An 18,387-nucleotide genomic window follows, 5' to 3' on the forward strand; every position below is an offset into this window, starting at 1 on the left:
GTCTGATGTAAGATATTGCCATTCTAGGCCTCTGTGGGTTATTTTTATTTTATCTGATGAGTCCAAAAAAAAACAAAAAAAAAACTTTTTCCACCTGCCCCTTTTTATTATTTAAAAAAAAAGGGGCAAACAAACAATTAATACTTTTAGGCCTAATAGGGAGATTTTGCAACCTTAAAAGAGAACTAGCAAAATGATTTTTTGTTCTACAGTGGATTTTTGATATGCCATTTATAATAGAATCAACCTTAAAATCGTTTTTTGGCTATTTTTGATGAAGTTATAGGCGATTATATACGATTTTACCATGACGTCACTAGCGAAAAAGTAACAAAAAATCGTGTAAATAGCGCCGCGTAGGGTATCCACCGCGTAGGGTATCCGCTGCGTACGATCTTTGCGTGCATGCTGTAACAATCACAATTTACAGCCAAGGTTACAGCATACACGCAAAGATCGTACACGGCGGATACCCTACGCGGCGCTATTTACACAATATTTTGTTACTTTTCGCCAGTGACGTCATGGTAAAATCGTATATAATCGCCTATAACTTCATAAAAAAATAGCCAAAAAACGATTTTAAGGTTGAATCTATTATTAATGGCATATCAAAAATTTTGCTAGTTCTCTTTTAAGAAAACGAATATCATCGTCATTCGTACCTGAAACAGTCTGAAACAAGCTAAATATGATCCTTGATTCATGCAAAAGTCATGAACCACCTACATTGCGGCAGATATGCTACAGTAGTTGAAGGTTGTCTAAAAATTTGATGATGTAACCGTATTTGTGGCAAAGACAAGCCAAACCAGTCACTCTTCACAAATCATGTTTCAGAGAGAATGGCCAAAACATGCTTTAATGTCAAATTTAAAAAAATCTATTTTATTGCACTAAACTAATCTTTACATATCTATACATCATTCTATGCTGTTATTTTCCCAATTTTCAATGTTAAAACAACACTTTTTAAAGATTTGATGGTAGTTTCTGCATGAGAAATGCCTGAAATCATAAACTTTGAAGGCTGATTTCTCATATATTGTTCTTTAAACTGCTATATGTTTAAACGCTTGTAACTTCATAAGGAAATGTCCGATTTGAATGATTTTTTTACCATTTTATAGCTATTATTTTACTCTCTAACACTGTATTAATAACTCAAAATCAATTTTTGCAACGAGTGACTGGTTTGGCTTGTCTTTGCCACATTCGTTTTTGTAAGCTAGCGAAAACTCCCTAATGATGATGGTGATATGATGATGATGACAATGAATATAGAAATGATGATTATGATGACAAAAATGATAATGATGATGACAATGATAATGGTAGTATTAATGATAGAATCAGATAAAATGTGACATTCTATAACTAAAGGATAATCTACACGGCCATAAACCATTTCAATTTCAGCTCAACAAATCTTCATTTGATGGAAATATTCACGAATAAATAAATATTTATTAATAAGGATTTTTAAATGTACTGCATGAACTCTCGTTCACGTCACCTCAACATCTACTTTAATTTGTTATTGATCCTGCTGATCTTGATTGAATAATATTGAATGCCCAATGTGGCACAAAAACATAAAATATCTATTTTTTTACATAATATAAGTGATGGAGCCAATATTTCGCCAATCAGCTTTAACCTAGTGCATGCAGGTGTGGATCTAATGGGGCATGGGGGGCACATTCCCCTTAGTTTTGCCACTAAATTTAAAAATGTCAATGCATATATTGAAATTAAAGCACACTTACAATTCTGAACATGTTGTGCCCCCCGACCCCCAATTTAAAAAATCCTGGATCCTCCGTTTTATAGGTTACGAATGAAGTATTCCTTTACAGATGCGCCAAAAGTATTGTGACTATATAGTTTTATTAAAGTGTACTAAGTATGCTTGCATAATCACAATTGATACAAAGAAGATTGCTGTCAGTAATGTTACTATAAAATAGAGCATCTTCCTACATGCCTCCCTTGGGAAAGATTAAGAAATTAATTCTCAGAAACTCAACTACAACTTCCTGTCAAATAATCAGTAAAAAACCTGGTTGACTTTTCAAGAACCAATCAAATGTAGCAGTTGGTGTCTTTACATGAATGACTTTACCAATGTGGTCTGCAACAACAGATGATGTACGCAATGAGTCATCAAGAGATCTGCACGTACACATGAATACAATCATCAAATGCCGCTAACGATTTTGATAACCATGTTAACATATTTATACAATAATATAGGAATTTATACAACAGGATTAAGAACTGGCCAATGGAACTACCATGGGAAGTTATCCAGGATTTTACATGTTTCCACCTGGCCCGATGCTACCGGACGATGTTGCCTCTGAGCATATTATCAATTGTACAAATTTCCACTTGGGACGTAATTACAATACCTACTCCTATGTCACTAGCCTTTTGCAATCAGGTCTGACGCCACACAAGGCTGGTTACAACACAGCCTTTTGAATCTGCCCTGTTGTTTATTTAGGTACATTGCCATAATACTAGAACCAGGTCCATAGGCAGGGGGTGCAGAGGGCGCACCCCCACCCCCAAATTTCAAAAGGTCCACTTTTTAAAACCTATTATTTCACTAAAACCGTTCCCAATTATCGTGAAATTCTATGTACTAATTATGGATTTTAGAAATCCATCAAACTGCGTCAGCTTTTCCCCATACCCCCTCCGGGGTCTGTCCCTGGAATCCTAGACTGGCCACTCGACCAGCCTATGGCTTGCTTCGCTTGTAAAAGCACAGTCCCACCCCTACGAAAAATCCTGCCTACGTGCCTGTAGAATTTACCATTAGATATTGTCATACTACCTGTAGTAACAATAATATTATAGAATACGAAGACATAATACAAAATGAACAATAGCGTATACCAATACAGAGACCTTTCAGTAATATTAAATATTTGCTTAGTTTGAATATATAGTTATAATTAACTTGAGCACAAAAAAAAATGTATGGTTGGTTAGTTGGTATATATTTTTATCTAGGATAAAACATTTTTCTTGAAAACAGTTACAAAAACAGTAACATAACAGTATTTCATGCTTTGCCGACTCTTGAAATTGGCTGGTAACGAATTTAATGATTTTCGTAGTTAAACGTCTGTGGATCAGCAAAAGTTTATTGCATCTCATAAAGTTGACAAATTATTTGCTCTTTTATTTTTTTATTAAAGTTTAAGTGTTTTTCCTAATATTTTACCACATAGTTTGTTTTAAAATCAATATACCTTTCTCATTCGTCAACTATGAGAAAAACAATAATAATCAGAATCTGTCTTGAGAAATTGTACCATCTTGACCCAGCATAATAAAGATTCCATTAGCAGAATATTTATTGTACTTCCCTCCAACTATGCCATAGGGTTTAAGTGAATACGAATGAAATAAAATCACAGTTTTATTCGGTTACACAAACCGACAAATATATATCTGATCCACAGAGCAAATTATTATTTTTTTTTCATGCCTCTTGATTTATTTTTATTGGAATTTGAAAAGTTTTTAGTTGTCTATCTAATTTAATTACTTCATTTTTACAAATCTTTGTAGCGTTTCAACTTAGAATTAAATTTTTTCCAATCTTAAATTGTGATTGAAATATTTAAAGGTTACGTATTTATATATATATATAACAAATAACCATTGGGGAATAAATTGCTTTCTGAATTCCCTGAAGAAATGTTTCAATTCGCAATGAATTTAAATGTTTTCCCTTCTTACAAAAGGGCACATTTAGCAGTGTGATGTGTGCATGTACAGTGGTTGTATTTATTATTATTTTAGCTGTACATTTGTTTAAGATCTGCAACAGGCCATGTGAAACTCACAGACAGGATTATATTGAAGGGACCCATAGGGGCCGTACGAAAGCCCATTAAAGAAATCTGGGCTTGCAATGGATAAAAATCGGCCATAAAGCCCACATTTAACAACTATCTCCGTTAAAATTATGGTGACTTTGTATTTATTGGAATTTGCAATTATATGCCATTGATACAATATTTTTGTGGGGCTTTTCAAAGGTTTGTCAGTGGCTTACATACAATCAGAAGGATTTGATTACAATACACTGAATTATATGACATCACAAAATTCTTGTCAGTGTTCTGACCAGTGGCGGCACCAGCGGGGCAGGGGGGCTTAAGCTCCCCCATTGGTTTGGTCAAGCCCCCTCCCATCCGCCAAAGCTCGTCGGGCAGTCGGACCAAAAGAAAACAAAAAATAGGCCTAATTTTTCCATCTCAGACATTTTCGCGGCCACCTAGAAGTCCAAATTTTTAAACAAATCTTGTTTTCTGAGGAGGGGACATCCCCCTCACATACCCACCCCCGGCTTGGGCCTTCAGCCCTCAGATAACATTGCGCACTATAGTTACACGCATAAATACTTAGCCGCCCCAAGTCGGACATCTTAGCTCCCCCATAAATTATATCCTAGAGCCGCCATTGGTTCTGAGTGGTTAAAAAAAATTACTTATATTAATATTAATAATTCTAGCAAAAAAACACAATAATTGAAACATTATTTACAATGATTCATAGCATCAAATTAAATTTTACTATATTTTTATTCACAATAAAATTATAAAGAGTTTTAATAGGCCTTTTTGCACTGTGAAGACATGCCACACAACCAAGACTGACTGGGAGGATCATTGTTAATTGTCATTTTTTATATGAAAATACAATGTTGAGCCAGAAACCCACTGCATCGCATGATGGTCGTAGGACTGTCGCACAACAAACTCCACTCTCTGTGAGCGCTAGACAACAACGTGACGCTGTCTGCTGATTGTTGGTAGCATGAGTCTGAATGGATCGTCCTTAAATGATCCATTGCGTGCCTGTAGTCGCATTGCCTTCACCATAGAATCTCGTCAGCTGACGACCTTTGGCCGCAGTAAGTGCTTGTTTTTAGACAACATTATTGTTCCCAAAATGTTGATTAAGATGTTTCATCAGACTATTTATAACACTGAGCTGGGAGAACAGTTTGTATGCCTAGTATTAATACCTAAACTGTACATAAATAGGTCAAAATGTGATGAGGCTTGGTACACTAGCTGTGTGGATTTATTTTCGACTGTGTCCCTTAATTTCAAATCCAATAGTTATAAATTAGCTGCAGGGTAAACTCCGAAACATTTACTAATGTTTTTCAATAAGTTAGCTTACATTGAAATTCGTAGCATAAGTTTAAAGGAGTTTACAACAGCCTAATTGTATTAAGCACATGTTTATTATTGTGTGGAAACGCTGCACGTACAGTATCGGTTTGATTAACTCAACAGCTTTGGAAAATTTGTTGTATTTCAATTTTCAGCACTTATAAACCTACATTTTATGGTTTTGATCAATCACCTTTAAGGAACCTATAAAGAAGCCCCCACTAGCCAACGGACAAGTTTGTATAGAGCCCCATCTTAGCCCCTGAAGCATGCTTTAATTGCATGGTCTTGTAAAGCCAGTCAGTAGGTAAGGGGTTGGGTACTGTAGGTGTAGTTACAATTTGCAAGTGGATTGTGATGAAATTCCAAATCATTCCAGACTTTCAGGTGTACAGACTGATAAATCCACATCCGAAGTAAAAGAAAATGAATTCCTAAAAGACAGGAGAATGACAACAGCTGCCAAAAGTCTATTAAAATGCTACGGCATATCCATCAATGCATTTTAATCATCGTGAAACTATATCACTCAATGAAAAGATGTTGGGCGAGAATTAGAGAACTTAGTCACCATATTGATATTGGATTATTCCAAAGGCTTGCAGGTGGTAGACAGGAAGGAACGCCCAAATAAACTACACCATCAATCATGCCGTAGATGAACTTACGGGGGAAAAGGTCAATAGGATATATGGTATTTGATTATTATTATATAAACTCACTTTCTGCACTCCCTCAGGTTAGTCTTTAGTCTTAGCAGCCATTTAACTATTGAAATCCAATTGTTTAAGATGGACGTTAATGATGTATAAAAACTATAAACTAATTTTAATGCATGTTTTCTTTTTTGTCAAATAGTTGAATATAATTTTTAATTATCTCATATAATATAATTTAAAGGATGATCTAAACTGTAAAGATCTAGACTGTAAATAGAAGATATATTACTGTAACATAATTTCACTAAAGTTTGCTTACAGTATATTTAAAATATATTTCAACAAAAATATGTGTTCATGGTAAAAATGAACGCGACCCTGTTTTGTACCTATTCTGCCACCAATTATCTCATATAATATAATGGGTAAGATGATTGACAATCTAAATTATAAAGATCTAGATTGTAAATAGAAGATATTTACGGTAAAACAAGATTTTTTAATGTAACTGTTTTTTAAATATGCTGCTGTTTGTTCATCATCCGATTAGCGATGTTTGGTTTAAGTCATGCGTAAACATTGCATTGCAACTATGAGAAACATTATCTTTCATTACGATACTCAGTGAAACGTGCCAGCAAAATAAAGCCAAGTAATACAGGTTCTCTACAAAATAAAAGTAGGACTACTCAACGAAATGTATCAGAGCTTGTGCGAGCTAATGATTGCAAATTATGAGGATGATATCTGTAAGAAATCTACAGGCTATTCTGATTGACCTTTCTACTGCATGCTCATAGTGTGTGCAGCAAAACAAATCAACATTAAATTTCCATTTTAATTAAGTCTACAATTTGTGTTAAGTCATATTTATCAATCATTTGATATTCAAAGATGTTTGATTAAATTTTAATTTTAACTTTTAAGTTGATGAGACACTAAATTTGCTTAGATTTCTGTCTGAATGTATCACATCTGCACAAATATAGCATTGAGGAGAATGGTACGGGCTCAACCTGAACTACACACTGAAATGGTTACTCAACATGCCCTAGGCCCTTTGCTAAAATTAGCAGTAGGCTTACATGCAGTTAAGCCAGGCAACAGTTTTTCATTTAAGGTAAAACAAGAATGCTTACCAAATACATTTCAATGCACTGAGATTACTATTAACATAATATGATTATAAATATGTCATTTTATAACTTTACTTTTATTCAAATATAATATTCGTATAAAAATCCAAGTCAGTTTCCTAATATTAACAATTTAAGACTTTTTGGCATTGTCAAATGCTTCCCCATTTCAACGTAGTTTTTAAGGATCACAAATAATACAATATTTTCACTCTGTTAATGGATTGTTTCAAGAAATTCGTTAAGACTTAAACTGGGCACTCACTGAGTCACACCGACCATCGTACTGCATTGGCCGACGAATACAGCTCCACTCCCGGTGAGCGTTAAAACAACGCGACAACGTCTGCTAATGGTTGTCTGAACAGATCATCATTAAAAAATATCCGTTGCACGTGCATTGTGATCTCCATCTGCTACACTTCTGATATACCTTGTACACATGTTTCTCAGGCACATAGTCTTTCCCCCCTTCAGGGTTTTAATGTCTCGTTTACTTGTTTATGTTTCTTTGTTTTTCTCTTTAATATGTGCACTTAACCCGGCTTTTGTAACCCCAGATCCATTAAACATGCATTACCTAGTAAGATATCTCAAGGTTGTTTTTGTGTGTCTGAATATGCACAATTTCTTTTGTTAAATATTAGTATGTAAAAATAGAATAGAAGCCTGGGCTTCTTCTTTTTAGGACCTTTGGAATGGGTTTCTTTTCAAGATTACTTATGCCAAACTAAATATTCTGTAAATATTTAAAATTTCTACTATTTTTTTTTATCAACTGTTCATCTGTCAAGGGAATTATGATACAGTTTTATAAGGAGATCAATTTTATGTACCTTGCTAATGATCCAAGTGTTGCATCAGTGTTGGTGTAGGTGTTTTAATGAGAGATAAATTAATACCCTGATTAAGATCAGAGCGTTGCATCAGTGATGTTAGTGTAGGGGCGTAATATAGAAGAGAGATAAATGAAGTACCATGAATGAGTGTTGCACCAGTGATGTTAGTGTAGGGGCGTTATAAAAGAGAAATAAATGAAGTACGATGTTATGAGGGTTTGTATCAGTGACTATGAAAGAGAGATAAAATAAATAACCGGTTAATTTATTGTAATTTACAGTGATGTTCGTGTTGGGGCGTTATAAACGAGAGATAAATGAAGTTTAATGATATGAGTGATTACGAAAGAGATAAATTAATAACCTAATAATAATCTGAGAGTTGCATCGGTGATAATGTCAGTGTAGGGGCGTGAGAGATCAATTAAGTACCTTGCTATATGTGTGTTGCATCAGTGATTAAAAGAGAGAGATATGAAATGCCTTGGTATTGATATGTGTTGCATAATTGATTATCAAAAAAGAGATAAATGAAGTACCTTCTTACTAATGAGTGTTGGATTGCATCAGTCATTATAAAAGTGATTACAAAAAGAGATATGAAATACCTTGCTAATGATCTGAGTGTGGCATCGGTGATGTTGGTGTAGGAGATGTTGAGATAAAGCAGGATATGGCAGCCTTCCGTGATCTCTCTCATGATCCCGTCATTCACTCCTGAGCATTCTGATAGATTCAGATCTTGGAGATTTTTACATCGACCTAATTTATTAACAACAAAAATAAAAATAATAATAACAATAATTTATATAAATAATGAGACATGTTAAATTGTATTTCTTTAACTAGTGCATTTTCATGCAATGTCCAACAAAATCTTTCTTTATTCTGGATACTTAATGAATTTGCCACTATTCTTCCTTAAGGTCCAGTTAACAGTAACATATTTAAAACATAAAATAATATTAGTAAATTATATACAACAAACAATGAAAATTGGTACACACAAGAAGCAAGAAGAAAAAGTTTTGAATTAAATCAAATTTTTGAAGGAATGCAAAGTTAAAGAATTTTATTGAACTGCGAGTATCTGGGGGAAGATTGTTCCACAGTAACTGAGCAGTACCGTACTCGCGCGAATAATTGCCCGGGCGCTTAAAATATTTGTTTGCACTTTCTGAGGGGCGCTTATGAAAACAGAGTGGAAAGTGAGTGGGCGCTTTGGAAATAGATGAAAATCTAGGGGGTCCTTATGGGAACTTACTAAATTCGAGAGGCACTTTTTGAATGAAAAATGATTATATAAGAACATTACAAATGGTGGTGCAGCAGAAAAGATAATCCTCCAGAGAACATGGCTCATGACAAGATGCAATTAGTGGTTGGAGGGTCACTGGTTAGCTTGTTGGCCATCGACCGATTGAGATTAGCAGATGGCAGGATCATTGCAGGTTTTCTTGAAAACTCAGATGAGAATGCGCTAAAGGTGCAAATTGTCGAAAAAAGAAAAAGAGGAGTTGGACTAGGCCTAGACAAATATATATAAGAAGAGAAAAGTTTGAAATACACTGTCTGTCCAGGGAACAGAGTGGTCATCTGTCCAAGAGAAATATCCTTATTTTGATATTGACCTATAAGAATGGTATTCCACTCTACAGCTCAAATCATGCCAACAACCACAGTCCCTGGATTGATTGGGTTATTGACTTGCTAAAAAAAAAAATCTTATAATATTATTGAGGGGGTGCTTATTCAAATTAGAAGGGGGTGCATATTTTTACGTTAGGAAGGGCGCTTATTCAAGAGGGAGGCTTATTCAAGCGAGTACGGAATTTTAATGTTTTTTCCCCAAAATTCATAGAAACTACACACAACACTTCAAGATCCCACCCCCAACAAAAACTATATACAATACTACACCGAGAAGACAGTTTCTAGATCATTGTTAGGCTATAAATTTTGAACCACTCTTGTAAAGCTTTAGTATAAACAACAGAATTAATACCACTGATTTATGCCTGTAAAATTAAGCAAGACACACACTGCACCGAGGATCATCAGTTTGTGCGATTAATAAGGAAATCACAATGCAATGTGGCAAGCACACTGATCGTTTTAACGACAGGACAATCCCTTCAGTCTTTTATCAACAATCAGTTATGGCACTGGATAATGCGCACAGAGAGCGGAGATTAATTTGTAGGCCCAAACTGCCTGAACGTTGTATGGTGCAGATCAACATTCAGTTATGGCATCGCACTGTCCAGCACGCACAGAGCGGAGATTAATTTGTAGGCCTAAGACGCTTGAATGTTGTATGGTGCAGATCAACATTCAGTTATGGCATCGCACTGTTCAGCGCACACAGAGCAGAGATTAATTTGTAGGCCCAAGCTGCCTAAACGTTGTATGGTGCAGATCAACATTCAGTAACGGCATCGTACTGTCCAGCACGCACAGAGAGCAGAGATTAATTTGCAGGCCCATGGCCGCCTGAACGTCGGATGGCGCAGTATTTGCCGCCTGCTTTTATAGTCTTTTTAGAAAGCTGAACACAGCAAGCAAATTAATTATTAAATTCTTTATAGAGGTTTCAAATAAACTTACTAATGGCAATAAAACTTGCTTTCTGAAGTCTGTTACATCCTCTTAAATTTAAATGGAGTAAGTACGGACGGCACTTTTGTAATAATAGTCCAACGGTACGATCAGTCACTCTGACAATAGAAATTACAATCTCTGTTTATCATTAATCAAAATTAAAATGCAATAGACTATCTTCCAATACAAATACTGCATATGTGAAACACGACATTAATAGTAAATTGCCTATCAAAACACAATATCACCCTCTATATGAATATTGTTATTAATTGCTTTGAGCCCATTTACAGTCCTAATTGTTATCTTATCATTCATAAATGTTTTGTTATGTAACGGACGCCAACGCTAACGCCATCTTAAGAGGATGTGCGTAGATAAAAATAACATCGCAGGTTGATAAATTGCAGACAGACGGAAGCAATATTTATAATTCCTTCAGAAGTACTTATGCCAAGGATAACATTTATTATTATTAATGAATAGCTATTTCATTATATTATAATGGAATACTAGCATCAATAGAATATTAAAGTCACATTTCTTTGATATCTAATTAGCTGACACATCAGCTGCATTATGCTTCTAGGAAAGTGAGGGGGAAGGGTGTGGGAAGGTGGATGGGTGTGGGAAGGTGGATGTGGGAAAATAATCCCTTAATTTACCTTACTCGACAACCTTGAAAAATTTGCAATACAAAAAGTATAGAAATGTAATTCAAAAGTGAAATATCATGCTTTACTTCAATTTGCTAAAGGTTTCGTGAGTGGTCCAGGGGGGCGAAGCCCCGAAAATTTCGACAATGTAGGTGTATCAAAGGCTTATTTAATCGATTTTAGAGTCTACTAATATGTAGAATAGTGCTTTCCTCCCCGATGGGGGGGGGGGGGGTCCTGGCCCCACTGGCGTGGCGCCACTTTGTAAAGTTCATTGTTTAATTTTTCTTATTTTGTTATTCTGAAACACTTTGGAAATCAATACTTTAGCATTGAAAGTGTTAATCAGTATAAAGAAACAATAAATAAATAAATAAATAAAAAATAAATAAATAAAATAAATAAACTCCCTTTTGAATGAGTAAGTAATTAAATAAAAATATTTAAATAAAAAAAACAAATAAATGTTCTGGTGGTGTATTTTAATTGGCCTATTGATTTTAATCTGAATTTTAGTAATTTAAAATTTAACTGAAATATTATATTCTTTTAGTAATTTTAAAATTGTTACTGCAATCTTCATGCAACATTCTAATATTTTCGAAATTACGATCTTTATATTGCATGTTTGGAGTTTTTAGTATTTCACTTGTCATTCTTATGTATATTTTATCTATATGGACCAAATGAGGCTTGGCATTTCAAAACAAGGGTACTGTCACTAATTGGTAAACTGAGTGATTAGCATAAGAACTGTCTGCATCAATAGAATATTAAAGTCACATTTCTTTGATATCTAATTAGCTGACACATCAGCTGCATTATGCTTCTAGGAAAGTGAGGGGGAAGGGTGTGGGAAGGTGGATGGGTGTGGGAAGGTGGATGTGGGAAAATAATCCCTTAATTTACCTTACTCGACAACTTGAAAAATTTGCAATACAAAAAGTATAGAAATGTAATTCAAAAGTGAAATATCATGCTTTACTTCAATTTGCTAAAGGTTTCGTGAGTGGTCCAGGGGGGCGAAGCCCCGAAAATTTCGACAATGTAGGTGTATCAAAGGCTTATTTAATCGATTTTAGAGTCTACTAATATGTAGAATAGTGCTTTCCTCCCCGATGGGGGGGGGGGGGGTCCTGGCCCCACTGGCGTGGCGCCACTTTGTAAAGTTCATTGTTTAATTTTTCTTATTTTGTTATTCTGAAACACTTTGGAAATCAATACTTTAGCATTGAAAGTGTTAATCAGTATAAAGAAACAATAAATAAATAAATAAATAAAAAATAAATAAATAAAATAAATAAACTCCCTTTTGAATGAGTAAGTAATTAAATAAAAATATTTAAATAAAAAAAACAAATAAATGTTCTGGTGGTGTATTTTAATTGGCCTATTGATTTTAATCTGAATTTTAGTAATTTAAAATTTAACTGAAATATTATATTCTTTTAGTAATTTTAAAATTGTTACTGCAATCTTCATGCAACATTCTAATATTTTCGAAATTACGATCTTTATATTGCATGTTTGGAGTTTTTAGTATTTCACTTGTCATTCTTATGTATATTTTATCTATATGGACCAAATGAGGCTTGGCACTTCAAAACAAGCGTACTGTCGCTAGTTGTTAAACTGAGTGATTAGCATAAGAATGTGGCTGTAATTGTATACTTTATTACAGAGAAGATATAATGATTTTACTCATAACTTTAATAATAGTAAGTCGATTCCAATAAATGATCCTTCATTTTAAAGCTTACAATGTGGAAAATATAAAAAATATGTTAAAAAGGTCAATTGTCCTTTATTGGTCCGTTTCTGATGCTGGTCTTGGGATGGCAAGCCTTAAATGTTTTTTTTTATAAAACTTAAATGACCCAAAAATATACTCAAAGCTATTTCCATATTGGACAAATAAAACTAAATCTGAATCTAAAGATAACTTGGTCAAGGACATCTTCAACGGTCAGACCCAGCATATAATTTGATGTTGGATAATATGTCAGCGAAAGGAGCAAAACTTTTCTGTCTTGTAATCTATTGTTAGTTTATGATGACATTTAAAACCTACCTTGTCTTCACTGCAGACATATCAACCTTTTAAAAAACAATAAAAATTAAGTTGAAAAACAAAATGACTAAAAATAACCATACATAAAAGTACATACCAATATATTACATAGATACTGCAGTTGCCTAAGCAATGGTGTAACAGTAATATTTATAGGAGTGATGTTTTGTCCAACTTGACATGTTATGGTATGTTCCAAAATACTTGCGAAAAATAAAAATTCGCATATGACTTAGGTGGGAATCGAACCCATGACCTCTAGATAACTAGCCTGTCGCCACAACCACTAGACTACTGAGCTTGCGCTTAGTGACGGTGTTGAATCCAATCCCCAAGTAGCAGCGGGTACGTACTGCCAATGCTATCTCGATGCATGTGAGTTTGCCTCAGGAAAATACCATAGGAGCGATGTTTTGCCCTAGCTGACGTGTTATCGTATTGAATACTTAGTACGTTTCCAAATACTTTGCGATTCAAGTCAATCAATTTTTTCGCAAGTATTTGGGAACGTACTGAGTATTCGGTAAGGCAAACCTATCACGCCTATCATGATATTTTCCTGAATTCATCGAAATAGTAAGGCATTAGTAAATGGCTAGCCACTTGTTAGCAAAGGCACTTTTATTTAAATCTTAAATTGAATGTACCTTTTAACTTCAATTTTAATACTATAATGAATCTCAAAAGGATCAAATCAAATTCATGCCGTTTTATACAATATACATTCCGTTTCATATATTTTCACTTTTTAAGGCCTTAACACTGATACAAAGCCTAACTGCATAGCATTCTTGATGATAATAAATTAATTTAAATACATCATTTTCCCCTAATTAGAAATATTAAACATAGATATTAAAGTACTATATCTGCATATCCATTCATAGATGATTTATGTAGTCAAAGAATTCAGTAAGGAAACTGAATTAACCACCCACTCTTTGATGGCTTTCCGTGGTCGCTGTTATCTGACAAACAAATGTGATTTGTAGTGAAGATTTACTGTTGCAAATATCTTAATTCTTACACAACCTACATACTTTTGCCATCAGACTTTTGCTTCCAACAGAAATAATTAGATTAAAGCCAACATTTGTGGTGGTTCCAGAATTTTATTCCAAATCCAATGAAAATTCCAAGCCAAGGCATTGCCTAGGAGCAAGGAAATTCAACAAAAGTATGCTCATCTTGGGGAATCAAAGGTTATTACTCTAGCATCAAGATTCTACATGTTGTGCACCCACACACGCTTGACTGAGTTTAACTTACCCCCATGCTTACCAGTTGTAATAATAATCGCACATCATGCGGTGATTACAAATGTCTAATGATTTTTTTACACTAACATCTAATAGACTGTAAATATATTCGTTATTTCAACATTAATTTTACCAATGAGGGTTGCCTAGAGCAAGGCAATTCAACAAAAGTATGCTCATCTCGGAGCATCAAAGTTTATTACTCTAGCATCCAGATTCTACATGTCGTGCACCCACACGCACTTGACTGAGTTTAACTTACCCCCATGCTTACCAGTTGTCATAATAATCGCACATCATGCGGGAATTACAAATGCCTAATGATTTTTTACACTAACATCTAATAGACTGTAAATATATTAGTTATTTCAACATTAATTTTTCCAATGAGTGGGTGGTTCAAGAGACTGACTTAAAAGAAAAAAATAAATAAATTTGCTGTACTCAAATGTTCGTTTTGTGCACTTAGTTCAACATTGTCAAAATGACAGTTTAATGTTATACAAGAATATGAATTTTTTTTTAAATCGTAAAATTTAATTTGCTACAACTTTTCATTTTGTTGATCAATTTTTACAAATCAAATTGTAAAATTTAATTTGCTACAACTTTTCATTTTGTTGATCAATTTTTACAAATCAAATTGTAAAATTTAATTTGCTACACCTTTTCATTTTTTTGATGTTTTACAAATCAAATTGTAGTTTATAAAAGCACTTAGCTTATGATAAAAAGACCGAAGTACACAAAATTAATAAAAACAATAGTTAAAACTGTTTCTTCAACAACTGTTTCGATCACTTTCTTCAGGCAAATGAATTGGGCCATTCATGCTTCAGTAGGTGAGTGTGCTAGCATGAGTTTGTCCCGGTGCACCTCTCCCCCCACCCCCACCTCCTTGTGTGCTCTGTTTGAATAATTGTAGGTCATCATAAATATGTCACTGACCGAAGCATGAATGACCCATTCATCATGTTTTTTTACATTGTGTTTTCTAAGACAGAATTAAATTTCCATCTAATCTTACAATAAATCTTTCTTGAATCTTGACAACATAATTTACAAAGGCAATATTTTTGCATTTCAAGAGCAATTTTCGTTAATCAAAAAGTGAATCAACTATTTTTATCAGATTTGTTTGCCAGTTATTTATTAGTAATCAAACCAAATCAATCTAGTAATTTCCTTTAGAAGAATAACAAATTGAACAGAGAATTGAAAAAGATTAAACATTTTATTGTTGAGTTCAATGGTTGAGTGGTTAAGAAAAGGGTGTTGCAACCTACAGCCAAAATATCGGGGCTAGTTCAAGTGATACGCTCGCTTATTGCTCTAATGGTTGAAGAAGTCTTCTCGGATAAGGACTACAAACAGTTGGCTCATGTACACCTTAAAGAACACAGTACATCTTTCGAGATGGGTAGGGGGTCACCATGGTGTACAGGTCCGTACAGCCCCTGTTGTAGACAGATGAGAGTAGCTGGTGGTACCAGTTTACCGGGTAGTTCAAACATGAAGCGACTATTTGGGGAAAAAGAGGTTACTGAATGGTGGAAGCTCCACTACCGGAACCCAGCATACTGCCTAACGGAGTGCCTGCGTGCACCTGGGTGTGACAGCGACGTTGTTTTAATATCTGTGGGTGGAGCCCTGTTCTGGACACCTATGCCTAACCCTCATACATTTGGTGTTAGTTTAAGTAATTTAAGTCCAATTTATTTACTGCTTGTGGTTCTTTGTTATAAAGCACATTGAAGCTACTGCGAAATGCGCTATAAAAGATTATTATTACTACGATCCACACCTCAAGCACTTTGAAACTTTGGTGTAAAGCACTATATAAATCGAACTACACTAACATCACATTTTTAAAATGGTATAATTACATGGCAATGTAACTAATTAAGCAAATATTGGAAAATGAAGTTCATGATGATAACAACAGCAACACAACAAGAAAAACAAATAATAACAAAAATAATAATAATAAATACAACAATTTTAGCGCCTTGAGCACTTTCTGAAATGGATATGTATGCCATATAGATCTTTATTATTACTACTGTATTATTATTATTATTAACAATAATAAAATAGCAACAAGAAAAATAACAATAATATCGATGTCACTGAGAAGCGTTGGGAGAAATTTTCGGATTGAAATGTTAAAAGAAGTATGCATTACGAATTACTATCTTTATTAACAATTTTATTGTCACATTTTTATATATAGTTTTAAGTAGTTTATATTCTAATGGTGTTTTTGTGTTAAACTTAAATTTATAATTACTATGAATTGCAATTAAACTGTTTTTGTATTTTGTATTAATAAAGATAACAAAACAATAGTGATACAGTAATGTTAATAGAATTATACTGGTAAAAAGTACAGCAAGCATATTGAAGCAGGAATGGAAAAAGTGCATTTGCTTCACGAAAGTCGTCCATATTAAATCACAAATTGACAGTCTTATTCAATTTCAACCAGGCGTTTCATTTTATAATGAACCAAATTTCAAATGACGTATAACTTACTTGACTCCATAGAGAACTCGTACCAATTATCGTATTCCAGGAACGACAAACTAAAGAACACTGGCTTAGGTCACTGAGATTCAGGTATGAAAAAATCTGAACAGAAATAAAATAAAAATGGTTGCTTTTTTCCTCAACTCATCAAAGAGGTTATAATATAATAGTTTCACTTAAAATACAATGATTATACTGTAAGTATAGGGAAAATAATTTCATTGGAAAAAAAAAAGTATATAATATAATATACAATTCATATAAGTATTATGAATAAATTATATAAGCATATAGGCCTGGTAGAACGACAACTCATAAGGTGAAAACAAATAGGCATAGTGATGTTTTTCTACCGTGCAATATATGGCTATTTAATAATAGATTTTCTAGACACACAGTAAATACTTGATAAATATAATTAAGCACCTTTTGCGTTTTTTTATACTATCCGTTTTTTACCTAATAAGTAATCCATACTCAGAAAATAATTTAATACTGCTTTTATATGATGAATAAAATTATGTGGGGAACACCAAATGTTTGAACATTTCTGACTTGGATTTAAAATATGAAGGAGGCTGCAATGGCGATGTATTACCTTAACTGCTACTTTTCGTGGTAGCAACGAGATGTCAACTCTAGAACCCCCTCTCAAGTAGAATGAATAATCTTCGCCATCAAGTTCGCCACGTTCAATCCGCTGAGATTAAAAAAAAAAGAAAAGCAGAGCATAATTGATTTGACTGATGATTGGAATGGTCATGGAACGAGCTCGCTTACCTTACCCAGAATTTTCCCCCAGAATTTTTCCATTCAAAATTGTCATGTTTAGAAACAGTTGTGGATTACACAAAGATGCACAGTATTTTTTTTTTTCATGTTGGAAATGGACCCTAGACATGCAGAAACACCTACAAGAATGAAGACATAGAGGTGTACATATATCAAATTCTAAAATACTACTTTATTTCTAAAATTTCTCAAGAATTTTTCCGTTCAAAATTGTTGTGTATAATCCAGTGATAAGGAAATCATTCAACCATTTGAGAAGTTTTGGAATAGTTGTATAGAATACACAAAGATGCAGATGATTTTTTTTTTTGGTTGGAATGGGCCCCTAGACAATCAGAAACATCTAGACAAAAAAGCCATACAGCTGTACATCAGTAGAGAAATATAAAATTTTATTGACAAAAAAAAACAAGAATGCAAGGTCAAAACCAACGTGTGCTCTTGGGCCTATGTATGACTAGATTCAAATTCATGATCTTAATGCAATGTTCCAATGTAAACACATTAATGAATCCGATTGATAATTTTTTTTTATTTTATGAAATACGAAATACTTTATTGCAATTTGCATCCAATTACTGAATAGAGTAAATGAATCAAATTGAATTCGATGATATGAAATACAAATTGGATTTACC

General features: G+C 33.8%; 1 protein-coding gene across 1 annotated transcript in view; it reads right to left on the reverse strand.

Moving 5' to 3' along the window:
* The window catches only part of LOC117123121 (dynein regulatory complex subunit 6-like), a 70,593-nt gene that overhangs the window by 38,315 nt on the left and 13,891 nt on the right, over window positions 1–18,387 (reverse strand). The window contains exons 4-9 of the mRNA XM_033268965.1: window positions 17,556–17,657; window positions 16,964–17,059; window positions 13,170–13,195; window positions 10,449–10,558; window positions 8,450–8,603; window positions 2,112–2,175 (exon numbers count right to left, since the gene is read on the reverse strand). Coding sequence (XP_033124856.1) covers window positions 2,112–2,175; window positions 8,450–8,603; window positions 10,449–10,558; window positions 13,170–13,195; window positions 16,964–17,059; window positions 17,556–17,657 — 552 coding nt within the window. The remainder of the gene's footprint in view (window positions 1–2,111; window positions 2,176–8,449; window positions 8,604–10,448; window positions 10,559–13,169; window positions 13,196–16,963; window positions 17,060–17,555; window positions 17,658–18,387) is intronic.

This window comes from Anneissia japonica, unplaced genomic scaffold (genome assembly GCF_011630105.1).
Source record: "Anneissia japonica isolate Jap-2015-1 unplaced genomic scaffold, ASM1163010v1 scaffold5067_len495651_cov149, whole genome shotgun sequence".
Taxonomy (NCBI): domain Eukaryota; kingdom Metazoa; phylum Echinodermata; class Crinoidea; order Comatulida; family Comatulidae; genus Anneissia; species Anneissia japonica.